Source organism: Dermatophagoides farinae, unplaced genomic scaffold, assembly GCF_024713945.1.
Source record: "Dermatophagoides farinae isolate YC_2012a unplaced genomic scaffold, ASM2471394v1 contig5, whole genome shotgun sequence".
Classification (NCBI taxonomy): domain Eukaryota; kingdom Metazoa; phylum Arthropoda; class Arachnida; order Sarcoptiformes; family Pyroglyphidae; genus Dermatophagoides; species Dermatophagoides farinae.
This window is the reverse complement of record NW_027461520.1, coordinates 176,524-203,959: the sequence shown is the minus strand read 5'-3', so window position 1 is coordinate 203,959 and position 27,436 is coordinate 176,524. Positions and strand designations below refer to the sequence as shown.

The following is a 27,436-nucleotide window of genomic DNA, read 5'->3' as shown; positions in this document are numbered from 1 at the left end:
GTTTGTGAAATAGTTGACATAAACACTGAATGCATCTTAAACCAAACTAACCCTGATGAGAACCCCAAACGTCTTGCTAGAATAATCTTCACAATTAAACGCAACCCATTCTGGGCTCCTACTGAGGCCGACCGAACTCGTTCGTTCCCAAAAAAAAAAAATAGCGTTGACGGTAAATACAAAGAAAAAGAGTCAAAATAATTTTTATAATGCTTTTTAATTGATTTGTATGTTTATTCTTCTTTTATAGTTTTTAAGGTCGTTTTTTATTGAAAGAACGACAGCTGAATTTTTTAAATTTCAATAAGAAAATTCTCTAGTTTATTTCTTATTCGGCTTACAAGTATAAATACAATAAAACAAAAAACACTTAAATATGCAAGGAAGATTGTGTTATGTAAATAATCAGTTCGAAAGAATTTCGGGACAAATAAAAGAGCTTTTCGAGGATTTTAATGTACGAGAAATCTCTTGTCTTGATGAAAAAGCTGAGATAGTCGAAGTGCCAGATAGAAAACAAATTCATCAAGAAATTCTTGAAAATTTGAACCCTTTTTTAGACATCAAATATCTCAATTTTCAAGCTTTTAATCAGACACTAATTGATAGGCAAGCGTTTGATAAAATCAATGATTTTATTTCTAATCTTATCTCGATTGTTAATGCTTCAAACTTGAGTTGCAAGATCGTCGATGAGATTTTTAGTAAAAATAAATTTTCTGAACTAATCAAACATTCAAAAAAAAAAATTTCAGAAATTGATGCCTTACGATTAAACTTAGAATTGCCTTTGGCCCTCACGAAAGAGGAGCGACTTGCTATTCATGAAGCTATTAGTAAACACGCTCCGTTTTTATCCACAGTTTACATTGTTAACGATCCAAAAAATCGACAAAACCAAAACGTTGAACAATGTACGAACCCATTATTAGGTCCTTGTATAAACAAAACTATTTTTCTTGTAATGGTTTCAAGAATTACTCAGTTGTATCTTGCCGGAATTCCTGTAAATGCACTCGTTTTTGCTAAGGATAATCCTATTACTTTGTGGAATAACAAAATGCCGGGCTATGCTAAATTGGTTTTGATGAAAAAAAATATTGACCACTCACGAGCCTTATCAATTGTCAGTAGAGTTTTAGGAGTCAGTTCTAAGTTTATTGGATTCGCTGGAATAAAAGACAAACGTGGAATCACTTATCAATTTATCACTGTGCCTCGTAAATCTATTTTAGGTTTGAAGTTAGAAATAGCAGAATATTTGCACGAGAATTTTTTTAAAACTGATACTGGAGAAATTAAACCTTATTCTAAAACAAACTCTTCACAAATTTTTCTTGAGTATTATGAAGCCTGTGAAAAAGAGCTTCGAATAGGCGAACTTAAAGGAAACAACTTCAATATTATAATTCGAAATGTTGCAAAGAATAGCGATGTAGATAAACTGATTAATTCTTTTTCGACAAAGGGTTTTATAAATTATTTTGGATCGCAACGTTTTGGGTCTTTTTCAATTAAGTCTCATTTGATTGGATACTTGTTACTGCTGAAAAAATATAAGCTGGCTTTTTTTCTTAACATTTTGGCTTCAATCTTGATTAATAAGTACAACCAAAAATTTGACGAATTGAAATCTGTTGATGAATGCATCAAAAAATTTGCTCATGATATTGATTTTGTCGTTGAGCGTGTTATGGATTTTTCTTCTAATGATTCGGATACGCTGAACGAGACTCTCTTTGAGTTGATCGAACAACTCGAACAGAAGCTAGATGAATTTTTTTCTAAATCTAACTTTAAGAATTATACGGTTGAAGCTACATATCAAAAAGCATTAAAATTTTATTTAACAAACCCTAACAACGTACAAGGGGCTTTGCAACATTTGCCTGCTAAGCTTTTAACCTTGTATTATCACGCATTCCAGAGTTTTATTTGGAATTACCTAGCAAGCTACAGATTAAAAAAATTTGACAACAATATAGTCCAAATTGGTGACTTTGTTATCCAGTCCAAGGACGACCTTCAGGTTGAGTTTTCTGCAGAACAATCTATCGAACTCTTGACTGAAGTTGTAAGCGAACATCAAATTAAGTTATTTTCCTTTGACAAAATTGTAATTCCACTCATAGGGCCTAACATAAAGATTTCGAGCAATCTGCTCGAGTACTTAAATAAAATTTTCAACCGTTTATTTAGGATGAACTATAACGAATTTAGTTTTGCTTCTTATTTAGTATTTAGTTTAGGTTCTTATAGGTATCTTACGCTGATTCCAAGAAATATAACATATGAGATTTATGATAATGTACGTCTACCGTTGATATCATACGATTTTCAAAAAATATGTAAAACTGATTATTCTACTGATAATTACTCAACTCTTGAATGCTTTACTTTTTTAGAGAATACCTCTGCAGTTAAAGTCTGTTGCGATTTACCAAAAGGTTCGTATATGACTTGTGCTCTGCGTGAAATTATGATAATAGATTAATGCTTTTAAAAATTATTTAAAAAATACACAGAGAGGGATTCGAACCCCCGCAAGCAAACGCTTAGTAGATCTTGAGTCCACCCCCTTGGGCCACTCGGGCATCTGTGCGATAACTATTGGTTAATAAAAGTTCGATATAAGCTCTATGGTTAATAAAATTGTTTCTAATAACAAACTCCGAGACGGGGAATTGAACCCCGGTCTTCCGCGTGACAGGCGGAAATACTGCCACTATACTATCTCGGATTTACAAGATAATATATTAATTAATATAAACTAAGCTCAATATTTATTGTTAATAATAAAACTCCGAGACGGGGAATTGAACCCCGGTCTTCCGCGTGACAGGCGGAAATACTGCCACTATACTATCTCGGACTAACCACTTAGATGGTTTATTATACCATGCGTGTCACACAGAACATGTAATTGTGTATTTTTACAATAAAAAGTCTATGATTATGCTCATTAATTAGGCCAATTCTGGATTGGTCGGCCAGTTCTTGGTGGAGTAGGTGGTCTCGATGTATCTAACGTCAACCAAGTTGAATTGTTCAATGTTTTATTTGTCATTCGAGCGGGATATATTATCTTGGGCAGAATTGATAAATTTCTTCTGATAAATAATAAAGCTCCTGCGTTACCGTGCGTGCTGCAATAATCTGTAGCACTAAACAACGTTATTAGTCTACCCGCTGCAAATCTTTCAAAACCATCCATAACACATTCATGCGCGCGTATTATGAGATCAAGTTTGTTATTAACTAGAAAATCTATAACTCGATCTGGACCAAATCTAACAATCTTACTCGTCTGATCTGGATCTCTGATCTGGTTTGGAACAATACCTAACTTGCTATCGTTTTCAGTTGGATCTGACCATAATATATCAGACACTTTCTGAGAAACTTCGTCATACGGAACCAAAGAAACGGTAATTGGTTTGACGATTGAACTTATATCTTCTAGTGTATGTATTGTTTGTCCTATTCCACCATGGATACAAAGTATTTTATCTTCAATTAAAGCTGCCAACGGCAGATGTTCAAATAACTAAAATAGCTGTAAAATCTGTAACTTACCTTATTGAATTTATAAAAACAGCTATTCTCGCTGTCGGGATCTTCAAGCAATCTTCTTCTACATTCATCTTTAAAACCGTAAAGGCTATTTATGTTAATGTCTTCATGATTTCCTCTTATCATTTGAATTTGATTAGGATATTGTAACTTCAAAGCTAATAACAAACAAATTACTTCTAACGAATTGGTTCCTCGATCTACAAAATCTCCCATGAACAAATAATCTGATAAATCTATGTCACCTTGAATATTTGAAGAAGAAAAATAATCTTCGTCCACCGGAGCTTTGTAGTTATAAAACAGTCTCATTAGATCATAATATTGTCCATGTATATCACCAAATACTAAAAATGCTTATGCCAAGTGACTTACCCTTTATTGGCGCTCGAAGCTTAATTAAGCTTTCTTCATTGCTATACAATAGTGTACATTCTTTTATTAGTTGTAGAATGTCTTCTTTAGGTACGACAAATTGATCCTGTGTGTTATAATAACGATTTACTTGTTCTAAAGATAATTCTGGATGCATTAACTTTTCAAAAATTGATAATGAAAGTTTATTGCATTTTGCAATTTTACCAAGGGAGTAGTTTTTATCTAATGGTGTATTGATACATTTTATTTTACGTCCTTCATCTTTTAAATCTTCAATTGGAATTTTTTTAAAAATTGATGAAGGATCGGACGTGGAATCAATAATTGATATTACATGATTTGCTAGAGATACAGATTGAGCAGCAGAAGACGCCGGGTGAGAATTGACGGAAGACAAATTAGTTACAGTAATTGAATTGACTTGCGACGGTGTGATTGCTAACGAACTCGATAAAGGTTGCTTAAGTAGTAAATTCAAATCAACTACAGAAAATCCTGCTTTTGGGTGATTCTGACTAGCATGTTCAAAACCTCCAAACGTCACAATTTTTGATTTATATAGTAGCACTGCGTGTCTAAATCTCGGCATACAAGATAAATTTGTCCATTCACATTTTTCCGTATCATATATTCCAGTGTATAAAGGCCGACCGATATTTAATTCTCTTCCGCCAACTATTATTAGATAAGTTCTATAAAACACAGAAGCATGTTGAAATCTTGGCTCTGGCATGGAGCCTCTTTTGATTGGTGCTTGAACCCAATCCCAGTTACCATTGCGATGTTTTCGTAAGCCCCAGATGTCATTTAAAGATTGACCTTCATTATCTCTACCACCGAAACTGACTATCATGTTTTGTGCTGATCCTTGCGGACAAATAGCTGTAGTGTGATAAACTCTAGGCTGCGGCAATACAATCCCAGAAAATTCAACTTTTTTCCAAGTAAAAGGAATTGTTTGAACATCTAAAGTCCACAAGTCGTTTAATGTGGTCAGTCCGTTGTTGCCTCCAAATAAAACCAGATGAGGTTTATGAAACACTAAGGTGTGACCGTATCTTCGTCCTGGAGTAACTCCAGAAACAGGAACTATTTCCCATTGTAACGATTGTTTTGGACTAGTCAAGTCTAAAACGTAAAGTTCTTCTGTAGCAAGAGATCCCCCGCCTGTAGCTCCTCCAAATAATATTACTTGATATTCCTTTATTACAGTAACCGAATGCGCAGCGCGTGGTCCGATATCGTTTTGAATTGATAATTTAGTTGACGATAACGCATTTAGATTTAAGATATAAGCATCGCTAGTAATTTCATAAGATCCTGCATTGCCAATGGCTCCACCGAACAAAAAATAATCCGTCGGCGAAATTTGCGTAATGCTGTGTCCAAATCGGGTTTCTGGGATAGAACCAGTAAAATTAACAGAGTTCTCCATATAATAACTACATTTAAGAAATTAAGTCTGTCTGCTTTGTTTTTTTAATCAAGTATTAACTATGTAAAAAATATTTTTCACGTAAATTCAACTGCCAGATTCATATGCAGATCTTACTATGAAGAAAAACTGGGTTAAGCAAAAATATAACGGATATTCTTACACTTTGTTAGAAACGTTTTTTTTCGACTGCAGTATTCCTATATTGATTCTAGAGCCAAATATGTTCTAACCCATGATGAAAGAAACATACGAGCTTGTTTTACCCACGGCTGACTCAATAAAATTGTATTGTACGAGTAGTAAGTTTTTTGCTTACCTTATGCATAATGCAGTGTCTATTTTGTCTTAATACATGCTAACAAGAAACTCTTAACTCGAAGCCGTATAAAGTATTATTGATACTTGCTAGGTCTGAATCTCACAGGGTGCAGAGCTATATCAAAGAATATTTTTTGTGTATTTAAAACTAAATGTCTAAGTTTTCAATATGACGACGAAAGACACTGTAGAATTTTTGATTTCTAATACAGACAAAAGACTTTTAAACGTCATGCCAAATTTAAATATAAGTTCTGCAAAGGAATCAAATTATTCTACTGCAAAAACTTCAAATTCAGAAAAAATTAAAAGTCTAAGAAGTGTTAATCCTGTATCAAATAAAACTGTAAATATACCGGAAAATTTAACAAGAAGTTTGCTTGAGACCAAAGAATGGCGGTACAAACTGCTAGTTTTAGAAGCTGAACAGATCCAACACTCTTCAAATAATTTCTCCGATTGCGCAGTTTCATCTGATGAGACAAATAGAAAAAAACTGGATAACAAAATCGACAAAAACTTCTCGCTTTGTGTTTCCAAAACCAATGTAGATGTTGCTCCAATGTCCACTACTAAAATTCTTGACTCTTCGCGAAGAATAAATCTAGTAAAGGAAAAGCAAATTGACAAATCAGAAATGTTAAGTGACACTACTGTTACAGAATATAAAATAATCAAGGAACCTGACGTGAAATCCCACAGGGATACGCAGAAATTTAGCACTTTAATTAGAAATCAGGATGAAAATGATTCTTCAGACTACGAACTAAATAATACCTTAAGTGAAAACCAATTAGGAGTAGAAAACCCGGATAAGCAAACTTATCATAAACAAGATTCACATTCAAATTTTGTAGAACATAAAAGTATTAGATCAGAAAGTTTGATCAATATTCAATCGACTAATGATAATAGAAATGAAAAGCCGAAGCAAAAAAATTACTTTGCAAAAGAAAAATCGTTTTTCCAAAGGAATTTAGTAAATTCATTCGCTGATAATAAAACTGATAAATTGAACTCAAAAGTCAATCAGGGTTCTATGCCAGTTCAAAATTTGATTTCGAATTTCAAAAATTTTCAAAAAACTAATTCAATTGAACACTTAATGACGCCCAACACGTGTCAAAGTTCTAGAGCAACATACGCCAATTTTGAATTCGAACAATTCAAATTAGTCTTGGAAAAACAAAGTTTGAATTACGACATCTTTAATACTGAGTCAACGTGTTTACTAAATATTGACTACGAAGTGTCAGACATGTCGATAGACATGTTTTTGGTTTATGTGGCTGAATTTTTAGAAATAACTAAACGCTCGCTATCTGCATACCATGAATTTTTTCACGAAATCGTTGAATTTGGACTCGGTAGCAGCACGCTTTCGTACAAAAATAAAAACGTGATCCAAACTTTGCTCGAACTTATATATATTTGGATTTTCAAACCTATTACTGCAACTGCAAATCAGTCTCTTGCTGAGCATGAAAAGTTATTACTTGAACAAACAATTGATGTAGCTTTCTGTGAATATTCGACATTGGCAAAATATGAAATTAAAAAACTTCATGAAAGACTCTCTGTTAGTCTTATTGATAGTCTTAAAAAAAAAAAGTTGATAATGGATTGCGGTGTTTTTAACTTTCAGAATAAACAAATTTTTAACAAGACAATAATGGGTCTAACCTCAGTTTTTGGCTATATCAAACAAACTTTTCTGGACAATAAATCAAATACTTATAGAAGGAAAAACACCGTAATTGAAAATTTGCTTGAACTTTCAAACCAGAACGAAGTAAAACTTTTTAGTGAAAAATGGAATAACTTATTTACGAGTAAGTTAAAAACGTTTGTATATGCAGTTGATCGCATAAATGATTTACACAATATATATAACAAACTTGTGCGTCTTCAGAAAAATGAAAATCGTCAAACTTTTGCCATTATTATGGATAAATGGATTGATAGCCAGTTTGAAGCTGTAGATGTCGTGCTAAACAAAAAATTGGACAATGCAGAAATCATTATGGATAATGTTGAATACCTCGTACAAAACAACTTACTGCCTATGTCTTTTTTAAAAGGAGGATACGTGGACTCGTCTATCAGAGTTAAAGACAAAGCTTATAGACCGGTTAAACTGCCACTTCCTTCTATAATAAACAGATTGGGCTGTTATGTTTTAATGCCTGCCATAGCCATAACATCTGGTCAGTATATTAACAATTTACCGCTTGATATTATTAAGCTCTGCATTGGGAAAAACGTCTGTAAATGCGGATACTGCGAGTTTTGTTATATTCAAAAAGATTATGTTTTACTAACTATTTTTCCTACATTTAAGAGTAGGGTCGATGGCGTTAGATTTTTCTTGCTTGATGAAACGCAAACTAACCCTTTTTCATAGGTATAACGATATTGATTGTATTTTGATTAACAAAAAATTTTTTATAATGAATAATGGTTTAATTAAAAGTATGGTGGCGTAAAAAAATCGAACTGCTCGAACCTAGACTTTTAAGTAGATAAAATTATCTGATCATTATATAATTAGAAAATGATGAACTGGTTCTTGCGAAACGTGTTATTTATAGAACCTTCTGATTTATCAAATTTTAGCTGGAAAAATTTGCTACCCAGTTTTGCAGAAATGAAATCATTGTTTCAAGAAAGTTTTGATGATGAACAAAAAGAGGATCCTCTTTTCGTTGCAGATAGTGAATTCAAAAAAAAAAAAATATATAAAATTAAACTAACTGTTAATGGCGTAAGTTCCTATGTTATTTTATATTTCGATCAAAAATCTAGTTCATTTGTTATTTCTAACGAGCAAGAACTTGATGTTCGCCGCTTAAGTGTTAAATTAGTCAAGGAAGTCGGAATATATTCGTCTATGTTGCTTTCGATTATGTTTGTTTCTACGAAAATTGAAAAATCAATTACGATGCAATGGAAGTTTTCGTCAAACACACAGTTTCAAGAAGTTATTGAGATTTTTAAAGCGTATAATCACATTAACATAATTAGAGACAACGTAGTATTTGCTGGAACGCAGAAAAAAGTTCGCCAAAAACAAAAAGTCACGCAAAGCACACAAGCCTTTATTATTGAAAACGATTTTGTCGTGGGCCAAACTGTATTATGCAAGACTACTAAAAAACAATTAAAACAAATAACGTGGACGTTGTCTGCTTTCATTGGAAAAGTTAACGAACAAAGTTTTAGTACGGATAGTTTAAACTTCGAAGGACCTTCGCTTTTTTTGACAACAGCAATGCTTGGGCGTTTAGTTAAAGTAACCGTTGTTTTTGACCAAAACGAAGAATCATTAATAGTGGGACCCATTCTGCCGAGTATCACTATTATTAAAAAAGCACACAGAAAAATTGTCGAAGGAGTTTACACGATTCACGCAAAAATACCGTTTTTGTGTTTAAAAGAACTTATACTAAACGCTTCCTCTGAAGACGATATTAAATTAGACAATTTCAAAAGAAAATTCGCGAATAAATCTAATGAACTTAAGCCTGTGAAACTCTTCATGTCTAATAATGGATTAAAAATTAAATGCGAAGAGCTAAACATAGAGTCGTTGAGCTTCTACATCACCGAGTTCTTTTTAACACTTCCTCAACCTCAAAATACAGTTCATAAAGCCAAAGAGTTCGACGATACAAAACCTATACTAAACTTTGCTTATCAACTTTCTGCTGATAATTATAATTACGACACAATTTTGTTATTTGACTCGCTTCTCGACCTCTCTATTATCTACATCCACTGCTTATTAAGCCGACTGAATGCATTGTCAGAAACGCAACTACATAATCTTGCTAATGCTCTTGTAACGGGATATGAAGAAAGACTGACAGGAATGCTTAGTAACTTATTTATATCGAGTTCGTCGGACGATTTCTTTGCCATCCAACAATTTACAAAAAAACTAAAAGTTGAAACGCACATACCAAATCTGTCGCAGATTGAATCGCAGCATGAAACAAACGTTGAAAGTGAATTTGATTTAAAAAACGCTAGAATTGAAAAACAAGCAAAAACCATCGATGTTGATTCTATTAGTGAAGTAAATGAACAAGAAGTTTTTTCCCCCTTACAAAATGCTTTAAATAATACAGGTGTGTGTTTAAAGAATTTAGAAATTGTAGATACTAAGATAAAAGACTGGAGTGATAGTGACGAATCGGTATTAAGTGAAGACTAAGCACTACATTCTGTTATAAAAACGAAAATATACTTACCTATGATAGTTTATGTACTTACTTTGGTCTTAACACAAGGTCAGCTTCTGGCTGATTTGTTAAAGCTGCCTGGCCGGATGAATCTAAACAATGCAGCAATTAAATTACCAGAAGTAAAATCAGAAAACATTAAGGTGCTGAACCAGAACGGAAATGTTCTTAATAAAAATAAGCTTGAGTTGGGTACCACAACATTTGTGCCAACAAAACTACAGGGATTAATTAACGATGACAAAATTTCCTTCAACGAAAGCCCGATTCACAAAGTAAATGTGCCGAGCATGTCAAGAGTGGTTCGAGACCAAATCAGTTCTATACAAAATAGTTTAGAAAAGTATCAGAACTACAGTCAAAAACTATTTAGCAACATAAGGCAAAATGTGGAGAACCAAAATTTTTTTAACACCCACATTTTTCCTGGCATTTCTAGTGACAAAAATTCATTTCATAGTTTTATCTGTAATCCTGAGTTACATGACTGTGTAGCTTTAAGTGAACTTGGCGCGTCGTTCGCTTCACCGCTTTATAATATGATTACAGAAAGCACTTTATACAAATTGTATGACAAAACCTGGAAGTTTGGTGAAAACACGTACAATGTTTTGAAAAGTCCCGTTACTGACACGTTGATTGATACACTCGAAATGGAGCCGATTGTTCAAACCATGGAGAGTATCAAACATAACTTGTCAAGTCCGTTTCTGCTTCTTAAACCTAAAGACCAGAATCCGTACTCTCAAGCTATTGAAAAAGCTGCTAATAATTTGATATTCGATTCTCTTGATAGACTTGCTATAACACCCCACAAACTCGACAAAATCTATGATAGAGCCCACGAACTTGCATCATGCAGATTTTCGGACTCATGTGACACGAATGCTGCGCAACCAGAAGCTAGTAGCGCATTGTCAGTAAAGTCTCAGGTTTTGAAAATCGCAAAAAATAAGGAGTACGGCATTTACAACACTATTTATGTTGAAGGTTTCACACTATCATGTAAAAAACAAAATGTTTGCGAAGCAAATTCTAAAAGCTATTATCCTGAGCTGTTTGACGGGCCATATGAAATTTTCGATCATCGTCCTCAAGAAATTCTTGTTTACAGAAAAATATTAGAGACGGAAATAGATTTCAAAAACTTGAAATTATTTCAGTCTACATATGGACTGCCTACAACCACGGTGATTGATATTTATTTGTGGTACGATAAAAATACCGCTTATTTCACCCTAAACGGTTATGGACACGAATATATCAAAGACAAATTCAATCCTCTGCATCCGTGGGCCAAGTTTGAATTGATGCCCGGCGCGGAAAACATCGATTGCGGAATCGCTTTTGACAGATTTCCAGAATGTTTGAATACCAACAAAGGATACTGGGCTTTGAAAGTGTTAAGTGTAAGTTAAAAAACGGAAAATAATTTTTAGAAACATAGTTGTCATGGCGTTAAAATTGAAAATAAGTGCGTGTATCCTGTTGAAGCTGCTATATTTCCTGTGGAACTGCATAATTACTTGCCGTGACGATCAGATTAAACACAAATCTAAATCAAGTAGAGTCTGTTCAATCAGTTTTGACAGTTGATGATTGTTTGTTTTTTTGATACAAATGATGCACGTGCCTAATTCTTCTCCCGCAGCTTCACCTAGCAGTTTTCTAGTTCCTGCAAAGCAAGTCGGAACGTTTTTTTGTCTTGCCATGTCTTGAGCATTATACACAATACTGATAGGTTCGGTATCTTTTGCAAATATGACGAGTTTGCAATTGTTTTTTTTCAATTCTTTTGTGACTAAAAAAAGTATTTTGCGTGTCAAACATACCTTGTGATAAACCAGTTGTTATTAAACTGTCATCCTTGAGTCTATAAACTGATTTCAACAGCTTAACTGTCAAAATATCGTCAACTAGTGGGTATTCGTGTAGGAAATCTTTCTCATCATTGTTCATTGACTTCTTGAGTAAAACGACGGATGAGTATTTTTTTGTCGTAATTACAATTTGAGAATGATTAAATTAGGTTATTTTGCATATTTAAAAATTTTTAAATTTGAATAAGTATTATTATGAGCAATAATCAGATCAATATGCAAACTACTTTCAATGAGCCTCCAATTTCGATTTACCAAGCGTGCCAGTACACTGCAGAAAAGTCGTGCGTGCTTTTAAACGTAAAACCTTCCGTCGGTTTGACTCAGGACGAAGTTATTAAACGAAGAGAAATTTATAATTACAACGAACTCTGCGTGAAAAAAAATGTTTCCACCTTGAAATTAATTTTAGAACAATTTGAAGACAAATTAGTTCTAATTTTGCTGTTTTCAGCTATTTTGTCAATTGTGCTCTCATATGTAGATAATAAATTAACACTTGACGCTCTTGTCGAACCCGGAGTTATTTTTTTAATCCTAGTTATCAATGCGATAATCGGCATAACGCAAGAAAAAAAAGCTCGAAAAAGTTTAGATGCTTTAAAAAAACTGCAAGCAGACGTGTCATTTGTTTTACGAAAAGGAAAATGGCACCGAGTTGACTCTCGTAATCTTGTTCCCGGTGATATAATTGAAATTAGAACGGGTGATCGCATCCCCGCAGATTGCAGAATTATAGAAATTATTTCTCGATTTGTAAAAACGCAACAAAGTGAGCTTACAGGAGAAAGTTACCCTGTTGTTAAAACTGCTGCAGTGTTGGAACAGTCTTGTAACGAAATTCAAGGGCTCAATAACATTCTGTTGGGCGGAACGACACTAACGTTTGGAACATGCCGCTGCTTGGTATTGGCTACAGGAATGACCACAGAAATAGGAAAAATCCATAAATCACTTGTTGAAGACACCCATGAAACTCAAACTCCTTTGAAAAAACAGCTTTCGATCTTCGCAGACCAGCTTACTAAAATAATATTGGTTATTTGTGCACTAGTGTGGCTGATAAACATTCAAAATTTCAGTGCCCATGGATCATTCCTCAATGGTTGTATTTATTATCTTAAAATATCAATCGCTCTGGCAGTGGCTGCTATGCCGGAAGGACTTCCTACTGTAATTACTACTTGCTTAGCTCTTGGAACTCGAAGAATGAGCATGCGAAATGCTATTGTGCGAAAATTGGCTTGTGTGGAAACTCTTGGATGTACCACTGTTATTTGCTCGGACAAAACAGGTACACTTACAACAAATAAAATGAGAGTTCATGAGTTTTCAATTTTGTCAAACTTATTTACAAAATACGACGCTGAACCTTATGAGTCAATCGTATCGTCTTCTGACTCGAAGGGAGATGACGTAATTAAACGCAACACTTTGAAATTTTCTGACACATTTAACAACACAACAGCGTTTATCCACTTTTTGAAATGCGCTTCTTTCTGCAATCAAAGTAAATTGATATACCAAAACACGTCTTCTCTCGAACCTAGAGGAGACCCCACCGATATCGCTTTAAAGTATTTGGTTGAGCAAATTGATGTATCTGTTTTTAAACCTAGCTTAATTAATACCGACCATACTAGTATTGATAGCAGCAATGCCGAAGTGAACGGAAACTTCTGGCGTCAGAATGAAAGCATCGTGGCAACGTTAGAATTTTCTAGAGCCCGCAAAAGCATGAGTGTCATTCTTAAAGATTACAATAACAACTATTCGCTGTACGTCAAAGGTGCGCCTGAAAACATTATCGCTAGATGTACTCATATGTTTGATGGATCCGGTAAAATTGTGGCTTTGTCGCCTGAAGCAATTAACCAGGCACACGAACATTTAGGAGAAATGGCTCAAAAAGCGCTTAGAACGTTGGCTCTAGCAGTGAAATTCAACGTAGTTTTTGACAATTTTGACTTTCTAGACGATGAAAATGAATATGAGAACGTAGAAAAAGATTTAATACTGCTCGGGTTATGCGGTATACACGATCCACCTCGCCCAGAAGTCAAAAAAGCCCTCGAAAAATGCAGAAAGTCTGCAGTCAGAATAATTATGATCACTGGAGATTCTAAAAAAACGGCAAACGCCGTAGCTGAAATTATTGGACTTGGTGGAAATAACACTAATCTTTCTTCTCTAACAGCTGCAGAGTTTAAGTTACTTCCTCGCACCCAAAAAATTGAGTTGTTAAGTTCTAAAAACGGAGCTATTATTTCCCGAGCAAATCCCTTAGACAAACTTGAAATTGTTACTTTGCTACAAGAGCGAGGCGAAATTGTTGCAATGACAGGAGATGGTATTAACGATGGTCCTGCACTTAAGTCTAGCGACATCGGAATTGCTCTAGGACTTTCCGGTACTGAAGTAGCGAAAGAAGCCGCTGATATGATATTGGCTGATGATAACTTCTCTACCATTGTCTCAGCAATAGAAGAGGGAAGATCAATCTACTATAACATGAAATGTTTTATTCGATACTTGATTAGTTCAAACATAGGAGAAATCATGTCAATCTTTTTGGCCACGGCTATGGGTTTGCCTGACACTTTTCTCCCGGTTCAATTATTGTGGGTGAATTTAATCACAGATGGGGCTCCCGCTACAGCTTTGAGTTTTAACAAAACAGATGAAAATCTTATGAATAAACGACCAAGAGATTCGTCAGAAAAATTAATAAACTCCTGGACAATCATCAGATATGTTGTTATAGGAACATACGTTGGAATCGCTACTGTTGGAATATACCTATTTCATATCTTGTCAGCTTGTTCGACTTTTGGCGCTTGGGATACTTTGAAACAGTTACGCAACTATCAAGAATGTCACGCGTGGAAAGACTCGCAATATCATGGTACTTTTTTTGATGCCACTTTACAAAACACTGGCTTGTGTCAATGCATTTTGAAAAATCGCACTAAAGCTTCCACTTTGTCATTAACAGTTTTAGTAGTTATCGAAATGTTAAATGCATTAAACGCTCTTAATGAAAACCAAAGTCTATTGTCTGTAGGACCTTTGAGCAACCCACTTCTTATTGTTGCTATAATTTTCAGTCTTATAATTCATTTGTTGATGATTTATATTCCGTTTTTTAACAAAATATTCCATACTATTCCGCTGAATATTTACAATTGGTTGGTGATTATTGGAATTTCCTTTCCAATAATATTTATCGAAGAAATTCTTAAATTTATTGATCGCCGAAAAATTAACGACGAGAAAATGCTAAAGAACAACGAAAAGCTAACTAGATTGATCGATGTTAACTAGAATATAATTTTTCTAATCCATCCAAGTAATCAATTTGCACTTTGCCTAGAATGCTATTGTGCAAAATATTTTTTTGTCCATTTTATCAATAGAATATCGCAATGATGATTCTCACATCCTGATTGGAAATCCAGTTCCGAGAATATTTGAAAAATTTTTTCAAAGTTATCAAGTAATTTATGTGTTTCTGCAGTTTGTTTAGCTTCTGAAACATTTAAAATCGATGTAATAGCTTTATGTTCAAATTCATTTTTATGTTGCATCAGAATAGATCTTATTTTAAAAGCGTAGTAACAAAAAATTTTATTTTTTTTATCCGAGAAGTAATTTAGATTGCTTCTAATAAAGTTTTTTCGAGACAAAAATCGCAAGAAATTTAAAAAGCTAACTTTTATCGTTTTTAAAAACATTTCACATTTCGTTCTATATGTTTTAATCCATGTACTACTTTCATCTAGCTGAATGAAAGCTTTTGATGCATATAAAAAAGCCAGTTTTATAACTGTATCTAACTCAATGTAACAGATTGGTTCTGAAAAAAGTGCTGCAGTCAAAATATTTTTAACAAAACATTTAATTAGTGATTCGTATTTCTCTAATTTGTCAGCAATATTTTTAGGTTTTGAATTTAAATAAGTGTTTAAGATGTTGATTAAATTAGAAATATCGTTATTTTTTATCAAGAATAATTCAACAGTTTGACTTACTTTAACGTCATAATCTTGATACTCCAGAGAAATAAAAAATATTTCCAGCTCTTTACTATTGTAAAGTTTTAGATTATATATATACACTGTAAAAGCTAGTTCTTCATTTCTATAGTCTAGAGCTAATGATAATTCATTTTTGCATATCCACTGTAGTGTGATCAATGAGTTCAAAAAAATATCATCTGCTCCGTTAGCTAGTTTATGATATTTCAGTAGAACATCAGCACATTTAGCAAACGATTTTGATGTGATTTTTTTAAAGAGCAACTTATTTTATGCAATTCGGCTTGTTCGAACGATGCAATTAACGAGTTGAGCATAAACTCATTTTTTGTATATTGTATATTACAGAATTTTATTGTTTGATTAATATATTTCACACACATCGATTTTCAGGTATCTAATTTTCGTTTAAGTTGCACAGATTCATTGACATCAAAATCTAAAAAAAAACTCGGCTATACAATATAAGATTAAACAACCTTATTGTGTATAATTTTATGAACAGCTCTGCTAAAAGCGCGACTTTCTTATTTGGAAAAATAACTAATTAAATTGACTTATAGCTTAAGTAATATAAAAAAAATAAAGTAGAAAAGTTGCTTAAACATTACAGATATGCCAAACCAATACTAAATTTGTTGTGAATCTATTTGACTTGTATGGACACCGAAAAAATTAAGTTGTACTTAATTTCTGTCGACAATGGAAATATTAAAAAATAACTAAAAAGTACAAGATAAAAAAAGACTTGAACGAACAAAGCAATTAATATTATTGGAGAAGATTTTTAAATTAGTTCAATAAATTAAATGATCTCAAAAAGAAAAATTATAATTTACTAGAAATCTAAAATTAGTTCTAAATGATTATACAAGATAAACGATTGAGACTACTGATTATACTACTAAATATTAGTTTCGTCGTATATCTTGGGGTCTTCCAGCACTATGGATTGCTTGGACTCACCATTGTACTTTTGATTTTTTCGAGTAATTTTTTCTATTCTTACTTTGAGTACATTTCATGCGTAATGCTGCAAAAAGGAATTACAGGTCGGAACTATCATAAAGTCAGTGAACTAACTTCTACAATGTTGCCTGAAACGTTAGGAATTGTCGTAATCGCGAATCATTTGCTGGTTTGTGGCATATATTTCATCTTCGAATATATAACTGACAAGAATGCCGAAATTAATTATATAATATTGTCATTTTCTATGTTATTGGGTGCATTTCTGGGGTTCGTTGATGACATCGTGTGTATTTCAAAAAAGGTTAAGTTTTTCTTAACGTTGTTGTTTGGATTGTGGATTAGATCGAGTGTTAAAAGTTCTAGTACTAATGAGTTTAGCGAAATAAACGAAGTTGCATATATTCAAAAATTCTTTCTACCGCTCATCAAATTTCCCATAATGTTAAAACTTATCGAACTAGCGTGTGTTGCTACAATGACGGTCGTATTTTGCAACTCCGTTAACATTTATGCAGGAATAAACGGTTTGGAAGTGGGTCAAGCTATCGTGATAGCGATCATTTTATTCTTGAATAAGTTATACACGGCTTTCTCTTTAAACATTGACGACAACTTCACTGTTCATCAACTTTGGTCGTACCTGACATTTATAACACTTTCTCTCTTTCTATACTCCAAGAATAAATACCCAGCACTTTGCTTCATTGGAAACATTTACACTTATTATTGCACATTTTTTTTATTTACTCAAGCTATGTTGTCTCGTTCGCTCAGTCTGCTGTTTTTAATTTCAATGCCACAAATACTCAATTTCATTGTTAGTATTCCACAACTAATAGGCATAATTCACTGTCCAATACATCGTATACCTTTGATTAACAAAAAAACTAACTGTCTTGAACCGTCTAACAATCACACTTTGATTAATTACTGGCTTCGAATAAGATCGCATTTGAGCGAATTACAGCTCTTTCGTGAACTAATGGTATTACAATGCGTCACTGGTGCATTGGGTTTGTACATTTACCATAAACAGGCAAGTTAAAAATAGTAAATTTTTAAACTATTTATCCGTTACTTAAAAATTAACTAATATTATCGTGTATATCAATGTATTTACCTTTTTGGCTTAACGAAGGAAACCTTCTTCCTGAATTTCCGTTTTTAAAGCTGCCGAACGAGCACGTCTTAGAGTTTACGTATTGATTGTTCGCAATTATTTTAGGCAGTGACACATTTGGTTTGTTGTTAGCTACCTTTGAATTAATTTTTTCAGTCTCCGGTAATTTTGGACTAGCGGGTGGGGCGGCAGGTTTGATACGGAGTGGACTGTTGTGCATCTCTAAAGTTGGAGATCGAGCTGAGTTAATTTTAGCAACTGAATAGCCTGCCCCCGTTGCAGATATCATAGATGGCGATAAATTTTGAAGCGTCTCAAAATCGTTCAAATTTTCGCTTCTTTCTTTTTTGTTATGAACATTGTTCAACGATTGACTGTAAATGTCTAATATCTCTTTTGACTGACTTAATGGAGTGTAACTCCCGGTCAAATCAGACATCGAATCTGAATTAGTATGAAGTATATATTTCTTTCTCGGTTCTTCTTGCTTTAGATACTTGTTTCTAAATTGTTCTGTGCTTGTCGTGTTCCCATCCTCTAATTTCAAATTATTATTATTATTTTCAACCAGCGTGACTTCTGGCTGTGCAGGAGTATGAATCGATTCGTTAGATATAGAATAGTGCTTCAACTGTTCTAAATTTAATGCTGACTCGCCTTGAGCGGAAACCTGAAAAATTTTTAAACGCATAGCACTATGTGTAGAGCCATCGGTTTTTGCTTCAGCATAATATTGTATTTTTTTGGCATGGTAAGATTTCTTATTGTCGTCCACTTTATAAACTGAGCCCGATGCAGTGTAATTGTTGTTGTTTTCCGAGAAGTCTGCTTTTTTGATGCTGTCAGTATTTTTATTTTGAAAAGATTTGTCTTGGTTTTGCGGATTATCGGCTGTGCGTATTTCTTCAATTTTCATTTTACAAAGGTGGCAAAGTTTTTTCCTCTTATTTTACTTAGTAACTACGTTTAGTTGACTGATAATAACTACTTATAAATCTCTCTTGTACTGTCCGGTAAAGTTTTGTTGATTTTGAAACACCACAAGTTTAACGCAATAAACATTCTTATTAAAGCATGCAGTTACTAAATGATAATCCATAGAATTGTTATTAATTGAGAAATGACACGTTTTAATTACGAGCTACGCATTTTCAAGACATACTAAATTTTACAAAACAAAGGAAAAATTTCTCCATGTTAGTAACCTGATACCCACGTTATGACTGTTGAATAGTTTTTATCTGTAATACAAATGGTAGTTAAATTTTTTTAATGTACATGTCGTGCATGTTTTAACTTGCACCAGCTCAATCTATACTATAAGGTATTGTTTAAATAATACATGCAATGTTGGGCTTTTCAGGGCAAATTCCAGTTAAACCTAAAGAGGAAGATTCAAACTCTAGTGAAGAAAATTTAGAGCTCAATGATACTTACCCTTGTGTAGTAAATCAACAGAAACTATTATCTTATGCAAACACAAATAAAGCTCCTTTTTCGCAAAATCTCGAGGTAGACCCCACGATTCTGGTCGAAGATCCGATATTAGACTCTAAATCCAAACTAGTTGCTCTTAAAATCGTAGTTACAAAACGTCCTGAAAACGAAAGCCAGAAAAAGCACGTCATTGAGGTAGATGGACAAAAAATAACGATTGACCAAAAGAGTCGCGAAATACATCTTATTCCTGAACAGAATAAGCACTATAAAGAACTGTCAAACGACACAGCGGCTGAATCACAGTCAACTTCTTTATTGCGGAAATCAAGCAGCATTGTTAACATCAATAATGCGACAATTCCGAACAGTATGGTTCATGTTTATCAATCCGACAAACCAGTGGATTTCAATGTGGTCAAAAACGGGATGTTTCAAAGTGACGATTTAGCCGACAATTCGGACGATTCACACTTTGAAGTGTTAGAACAAGGATACGCTTCAACTATTCCAAGAAACCGAGTACAACCAAAAATCGTTGATAAAGAAGCAAATAAACGAGATGTGTTGAAAAAAATATCAAACGAGGCTAACCAGTTTGAAAATAGATTCAAAAACAAAAGTAAAGAAAAACTGCAGAGTATCAAAAACAACATTGGTCACAAACTAGACACAAAAATTAAAATTGCAAGCAACATTATACCTGAAGTGAACGAATTCACTGGGTTTAGCCGTGGCTTGACTGATTTGGTACAAAGTGGCGACCATGAGCAACCGCAAGTGCTCCATTACATCACAACTAATGAAGTTGCCGCTGCTGAACGTAAGAGAATGGAGACTGAACTGTTGAACGAAAACAACAATGCTATAAATGCAATTTTGACGGACTTTGAGAAAGAATCGATCATCAATAAAATCAAAAACAAATTCCGATCAAACGCCGACGAAGCAGATGCGCAACCGCATATGGAACTCACATTCCAAAATTCAGATAAGCTGGAAGAATTTCTTGATAGAGAAGACATCGGAGGATACATGTGGGAAAAAGTAGACGATACTAACAGCGAAACTGTAGACAGTGACGCTGAAGCGCCTCTTAAACCTTCAATAATATATGCCGGATGCACAACAGAACCACCAGTGTATGCTGGTTCACTCGAACCAAAAAGTATGGTTTTACATGCTTGCGAAATCCACCAATACATGCCATTCCCGTCCATTGAAATTCCTCCTTTCATGAGAGAGCATAAAGACATCCATAAGGAGTCGCTGTCAGGTCCCGTGCCGTTACCTTTCAACCCCAAAAACACTGGGATGCCCGCTATTATGCTTGATCAAATTTTTAAGAGGAACGGAAACGTCAACGAAATAGCGCCCGCCATGCGATCTCTTTTCAACCCTAAGCTTTTAGTAGAAACAACCACCAAATCTACGCATTAAAATCAACCTGGACCATTTGTTAAATTAGTTAATTTAGCCTCTTGAAAATAAAGCTAAAGCTGTGTAATACACTGCAGTTTATTGATGAAATTCCATCAAAGTTTATTATAAAAATGAATTTATAATTTCAATAGTCTTTTCTAATTCTTTTTGTTCGGATTTATAGTTTGTCAAATTTTCGCTATTTGATTCTTGAACAGCGATTGGTACCTTTTCAGAATATTGCGGAGATTGCATCTTATCTTGAATCTTTTTTATTAAGCTTTCGAGAAGTTCCTGGCGCTTGACAGATTTCACCTTAACTTTGAGTAAATCCATGTTAGCGTTGTATTGTATACCAATAATCCTTCCAGCAGGAGTAATGTAGTTAATTACATTTGCCGGAAGCTGTTTAACGAAAATGACGTCACCTAGTCTGACTGACTTTTGGATGTATTCAGAGTATGGCATAAGCGAATCGCCAACTATGTATGAGACAAGCTCTGACGTTGTTGTAAACTCGAATTTGCTGATGAAAGATCTAAAACCGGACTGAGCGTCAATAACAAGATTAATTTCGTCGTCTACATCGAACTTCAACTGGTCGTTCGATATGGGGAAGTCGCTGGAGATAAGTAATTTGAATGGGCTTGCGATGTTTAAGTCGTGGTAGAGCGACTGCCATATTTCCTCAGTTACAAAAGGTAAAAATGGATGGCTGAGTCTAATAAACATTTCCAAAACGTTGAACAAGATTGGAAATGACTGTTTTTGAGAATGCTTGGAGTATTCGATGTAAACGTCGCAGAATTTGCTTAAGAAAAACGAGTAAATGCTCGAAACAGCGCTGTAAAAGTCGAATTCTTCTATACTCTGCTCCACAGTAGATATTAACTTCATCAGATGACTCAAAATCCACTTGTCGAACGGACGAAGTTTTTGAAGCGGAATCAAAATTTCGTTGTTTGACAAACTGAAATCTTGTTTTTTTCCAATGGACAAAACAAATTTCGCAGCTTGCCATATCTTGTTGCAGAAGTGACGGTAACCTACAATTCGATTAACGTCTAAGTTTATATCTTTTCCTGCTCGTAAATAACTGAGGAGGCAGAAGCGTAACGCATCAGAACCGCACTGCATGATGCCTTTTGGATACTCTTTCTTAACGGCTTGAATAGCTTGCTTCATTTCAGACTCTCTGACATTTCCTGACTTGATATTATCAATAAGTTTATCGAGAGAAATACCGTTTATAACGTCCACTGGGTCAATTATATTTCCAAGAGACTTCGACATTTTCCGGCCATGAGCATCACGCACAATAGGATGCAATAAAATTATGTGGAAAGGTAACTTGTCTGTGAGTTCTAAAGAAAGCATAACCATTCTTGCAACCCAGAAAAAGAGAATGTCACTTCCAGTTTCCAGAACGTCAGTTGGGAAAAATTTCTTTAGATCTGCAGTCTCATTTGGCCATCCAAAAACGCTGAAAGGGAACAAACCTGAAGAAAACCACGTATCGAGAACATCGCTATCGCGTTCAATAACGATGTTTTCACCGTATTTTTTTTTGGCTTGCTTTAAAGCTTCATCGAAAGACTCAGCAACGACCCATTGCTCGTTTTCAAAATCGCACTGTTTATTTCCTTTCAAAGATTCAGTTACACGATAAGCAGGAATTTGATGACCCCACCAAAGCTGTCTGCTGATGCACCAGTCCTTAATGTTTGAAAGCCAATGATTCCATTGTTTCTCTCCAGATGCTGGATAAATTTTCAGTTCCGAAGATTTTACGGTTTGTATTGCTCGCTCCGCCATGTCCTTGCAGTTAACATACCATTGAGGAATCAGAAGAGGTTCAATTATATCTCCAGAACGACTGCAAATGGGAACAACCATTTTTTTCGGATTTTTTGTTTTTTCTATAAAAAGACCGAGTTCCGTTAGGCGTTTTTCAACCATATATCGAGCTTCGAATCTATGCATTCCACAGAACTCTCCACAATTGGAATTCATTTTTCCATCAGTGGTAAAAATGTTGATAATTTCTAAATTGTGTCTGCAAGCTATTTCATAATCGTTTTTGTCATGTGCCGGTGTGATTTTAACTGCTCCAGTCCCGAAGTCAACATCACAATGATTGTCTGCGACAACAATCATTTTTCGATTAGAAATAAAAGGATGAATCAACCTACGTCCTACCAAATGCTTATATCTTTTGTCAGTAGGGTTTACAGCAACTGCAACATCCCCTAACATTGTTTCTGGACGCGTGGTTGAAATAGGAATTTTTTCCTCCGAGTTTTCTACAGCGTAGTAAAAAGTCCACAAATAACCAACTTCAACTTGTCTCGAATAACCTGGAATAAAAATTTTTCTTGGTTCGGAAAGCTCCAGAGAATCTACTTCAATATCACTCAAGGCAGTATTCAAATATGGCGACCAAAACACTAATCGCTTATCGCGATATATTAATTTTTTGTTATACAGTTCAATAAAAGCCTTTACTACTGCTTTTGACAAAGCGGGAGATAAAGTGAAGGCTTTTCGAGACCAATCACAGGAAGAGCCAAGCCTACGCAGCTGGTCTAAAATGACTTGGCCTTTTTGGTTTTTCCAATCCCAAACTTTTTCGATAAATTGCTCACGGCCCAATTCATGCTTACTGATTCCTTGTTTCGCCAAATTACGTTCGACCACTGATTGAGTAGCAATTCCGGCATGATCAGTACCTGGAACCCAACAGACGTTGAAACCTTTCATTCGTTTATATCTAGTTAGCAAATCCTCAATTGCTATCATTAAAGTATGACCTAAGTGAAGGTGCCCCGTGATGTTCGGAGGAGGCATAACCATAGAAAATGTTGGTCTTTTGTCATCTTCTTTGTTCGAACCGAACTGAACGCCCGACTTTTCCCAGGTTGATATCCATTTTGCTAACACGTTATCTTTAGACAAAACTTACGTTCAATAATATCTGGTTGATACGAGTCTAGCATTATAAATTATTATGCTTCAAATAGTAACTTATTTAGCTTATTTTTAAAGTAAACGAAATTTACAAAAGTATCTTTTATGAGAGTTTCAAATAACGTTATATTTAAGATAAATCGTTAATTTAAAATTATTTATTTTCCGTCTGTTTTACATTCCTTCAAGAAAGGTTTCTTCTGAATGAATAAGAACTACTTCGTTATATAGTGATTTATTTTTCTGTTTTCATTTCCGATACATTTTGATTAATCGAGTTGATATTTTGTTTAGTTATATATTTTACAGAATCAAATTATTTAACTTTGTACCATAAACTTTTTAATTGTATTGTAGAAATCTATGGCTGAGGTATTTACAGCAGTTTGTGCATTAGGAATATCTTTTTTACTAGAAGGAGTGAGTAAAGTGATAAAAGGTTGCATTGGTTTAGTTTTTGAGACATCTGGTTTATTAACGACAGAGGAATTTTCGTAATTATATGTATTATTGTTGTAGTATGTGTGCTTACCAATATTTCTTATGGGGATTTGATTTGTATTGATCATATAATCAGATTGAAGGGGTTGTTGCATATCCATAGGGACATTAGTATATTGATTTAGTTGATTTGGAACTACGTTGAATTGGTTCATTTTATTTGCAGTTGAAGCTTGAACAAACTGTGACTCACTCTTATAATGCATTGGCATGGGCTTTCTGTGCATGTAGGACGGTACGCTTTCCGGGCTAATTGATACGTTTGAAGGAATGCCTCTCATCACAGACATGTTTTGGTGCTTATTCATATGAATTGACTTTGGACTTTGCATATTTACCATGTATGAACCTTGCTCAGCACTGTTCATCTGCATCATTTGATTCATTGGTGAGTATGACATTTTTGGTTGTTGTGATTGATGTTCATTTAATTGATCGTATTTTATTTCAGTCGAGTACTGCATATTGTCACACGTGTTAGGAACCATTCTCACGTTTTTGGAATGCGCTCCGTTGCCGAAGTTATTCATAAATGCTTTTTCCATCATTTCGCGTACCTTTACAGGTGGATAAATGTTTTTAACCATATTCGCTTGATGTTCATTGTAATACCTGTTATTGCACTTCTCTATTGGTGTCGACCTAAATAATTGATTGGTCGACGAAGCAGTCATACGGTATTGCATTTCCATTCTGTTCGGATAATCACTTTTATAATAGTTAGGTATTGGGGCATTCATCTTATATGCTGGCTCGTGTATGAATTTTTGACAATATACATTGACCGGCTGTTCAGCGAGTTCAATGGACGAATCGTAACCTTGCTTAGGATGAGGTTGATAATAAGTGTTATTTTTACCCATCATTGGATCCATTTTCTGCATATTTCCTTCGATAAAATTCGAATTGTGATAATAATCTCTCATTCCATCACTGCTTTGGTCCATACATCCATTTTGGTGCACATTCAAATCTTCCACCATTAAATCTTGTTTTATTGCTTGTCTCCGGTCATTTGAGTACATAATAAATTAAAAAAACTACTTAATTACTTCTAACTTAAGTTTATTGTAAGATTTATTTTCGAATGTCGTTTGTCGCTTTCTAACTATTTCAACACAGTAAAAATTAATTACAACACATTAATAATGCAGTCAAGCTAAAATCCAACAATGATAATTAGCCTCGGAAAACCTGACGATATGTGCTAGAAATTAGTCGTAGTAGATTAATGCTATTAAGTTTCTTAATATACAATGATTTTGACTTATTAATTGTAAATTAAGGGACGTAATTACGTCCCAATATTTGTAATTATTTTTTAATATAATAATTGTGTTAACAATTATTATACCTTAATGCCATAAACATTGTCTCAAAAATGATGATATTTAATACCAGCTTTTGAGTTTACTTAAATCTACAACAATTAACATTATTCCAAGTAATAAGTAAAAATAACTTAATATTATTACTGTGGAAACCTTTGATTTTATTGCTTTGTCCAAATCTTGATTAGCTTTTTTCAAATGTTGCGTCGATAGTTCAGTTGAAACTAATACTAAGCACGGTTTTTTGAATTTTGAACTTACTATTCTCAGTTTTTTCTTTTTGCAGTTGAACTTCAGTTAAAATTTTTGTTGTAATAACAGATATTTGTTCAAGTTTTTGATCAATCTCCCTGAAGAAACATGAAATTTAAGTCTATTTTTCATAGTATATTTTACTCGCTTATAGTACTTACTCAATTAACTCTGATTCGCGATTTTTACTCTGCATATTGATCATCGCTTTACCAAATTTATTATTTAAAGCATTTATTTTTTCTTCTTTTGAACATTCGAAATTCTCCGTATTGTGATACATCAAATTGATATTTTTACGAGTTTTAGTAGAAATAACTAGGGGTGGGTGTTTTAACGTAAATTCATCGTTATCTGCATCTTTATTAAAATCGAATTTATCTATTTTATAATATAAATTATAAATATCAGTTATTATTGTTTCATCGCACTGACTATTTGGTTCGATCAATTTTTCGATTTTTTTTTCTACAAGATCACAAATTAATGGTTTCCATTCAGGCTTGTCACATGATAATTGTTCAAATACCGAGTTGATCTTATTGATAGATTTCGTTTTTAACAAATCAGGAGCAGTTTGCGCATTAAGTTTAAAAATAGTGTATTCATCGTAAAACATACTCAATTCTGAAAGCTGTTGCGATAAAATTTGTAAGATTGAACTATGATATTCTTTTTCGTCATTTTTGTACGAATCTAACGCTTTTATGTGCAAATTTATTGCTTCAACAATAGCAGTGTAAAAAACCAGATAACGTTTGGTAGCTGTCTTAATTTCTGATGCATCATCTTCTGCATATTTTTTACACACATCAAAATTAAATTTACTTAATATTCCGTTTTTTTTGGAATTTAAGCGTTGGTATTTGATTGGAATAGGAGTGAAAAAATTCAATTCTCTTAAAGCATTTGAAATCAGTTCCAGCTACAAAATTTTATAATAGTCTAAATAAACATACAATGTAATAATATTTGTCAAGTGTTGGGTCAATAACTTTAATGTCACATTTAGTGAAACGAGGTACAATCTTTTTTGTAATATCCATAAATTAACTCTCCATAATTGACATAGAAAAATCTAAAATAAGTAAATCTCATTATTAAAAAAATATATTAATTATTGATAAAATGATCTGAAATAAGTGATAAATTTATATTTTTTATTTTTTGAGCAATGACTGCACATATTGATTACAAATAGTTAAAGTGTATTCGAATTTAGCACGATCATCTTGATCTTCGTATTCGATTTTTTGAATATTTTCAAATACTTCTGCCAGTTTTAGTAAAAAGTTCGAGTTTTTGAAACCAATTGAAATTGCATATTTTTTAATAATATCGTATGGAATGAATAGAGCTCCTGAATCTTTAAACTGTAAGTAGACGTTAGGCGGCATAATACTTAACATTTCGCTAATTATTGATGTGACATAGTGGAACTCCTCGCAAAGAATTGCATGTTTGATCAAATATAAACATAAACTTAAGACTAATTCGTACGGCAAGGGAGTGTATTGATGCAAGTCGTAAGAATATATAATCGCGTAACCTTCCTCTAGTCGAAGT

General features: G+C 33.7%; 4 protein-coding genes and 3 non-coding genes across 7 annotated transcripts; 2 read left to right on the top strand and 5 right to left on the bottom strand.

The window, feature by feature from the left end:
• The first annotated feature begins 1,060 nt into the window (after positions 1–1,060).
• Positions 1,061–2,494, top strand: LOC142598053 (uncharacterized). Its single transcript, XM_075735027.1, has 2 exons — positions 1,061–1,242; positions 1,312–2,494. Exons 1-2 carry the CDS (start codon positions 1,061–1,063, stop codon positions 2,492–2,494), a joined length of 1,365 nt encoding a protein of 454 aa, XP_075591142.1.
• A 24-nt stretch (positions 2,495–2,518) lies between these two features.
• Positions 2,519–2,602, bottom strand: TRNAL-CAA (transfer RNA leucine (anticodon CAA)). Its single transcript has one exon. It is a non-coding gene; the product is annotated as a tRNA-Leu (tRNA).
• A 67-nt stretch (positions 2,603–2,669) lies between these two features.
• TRNAD-GUC (transfer RNA aspartic acid (anticodon GUC)) lies at positions 2,670–2,740 on the bottom strand. Its single transcript has one exon. It is a non-coding gene; the product is annotated as a tRNA-Asp (tRNA).
• Positions 2,741–2,801: 61 nt separating this feature from the next.
• TRNAD-GUC (transfer RNA aspartic acid (anticodon GUC)) lies at positions 2,802–2,872 on the bottom strand. Its single transcript has one exon. It is a non-coding gene; the product is annotated as a tRNA-Asp (tRNA).
• Positions 2,873–2,962: 90 nt separating this feature from the next.
• Positions 2,963–5,386, bottom strand: LOC142598052 (uncharacterized). Its single transcript, XM_075735026.1, is given in 4 exon segments — positions 2,963–3,576; positions 3,639–3,860; positions 3,949–4,221; positions 4,543–5,386. Coding segments are annotated over 4 exon segments (1,953 nt in total).
• Positions 5,387–17,315: 11,929 nt separating this feature from the next.
• On the top strand, positions 17,316–17,885 carry LOC142598051 (UDP-N-acetylglucosamine--dolichyl-phosphate N-acetylglucosaminephosphotransferase-like). Its single transcript, XM_075735025.1, has 2 exons — positions 17,316–17,416; positions 17,615–17,885. Exons 1-2 carry the CDS (start codon positions 17,316–17,318, stop codon positions 17,883–17,885), a joined length of 372 nt encoding a protein of 123 aa, XP_075591140.1.
• A 3,057-nt stretch (positions 17,886–20,942) lies between these two features.
• On the bottom strand, positions 20,943–23,672 carry LOC142598050 (valine--tRNA ligase-like). The gene is made up of 2 exons (XM_075735024.1): positions 21,791–23,672; positions 20,943–21,139 (listed from the first exon to the last, which is right to left on the bottom strand). Exons 1-2 carry the CDS (start codon positions 23,670–23,672, stop codon positions 20,943–20,945), a joined length of 2,079 nt encoding a protein of 692 aa, XP_075591139.1.
• Between the last annotated feature and the right edge of the window lie 3,764 nt (positions 23,673–27,436).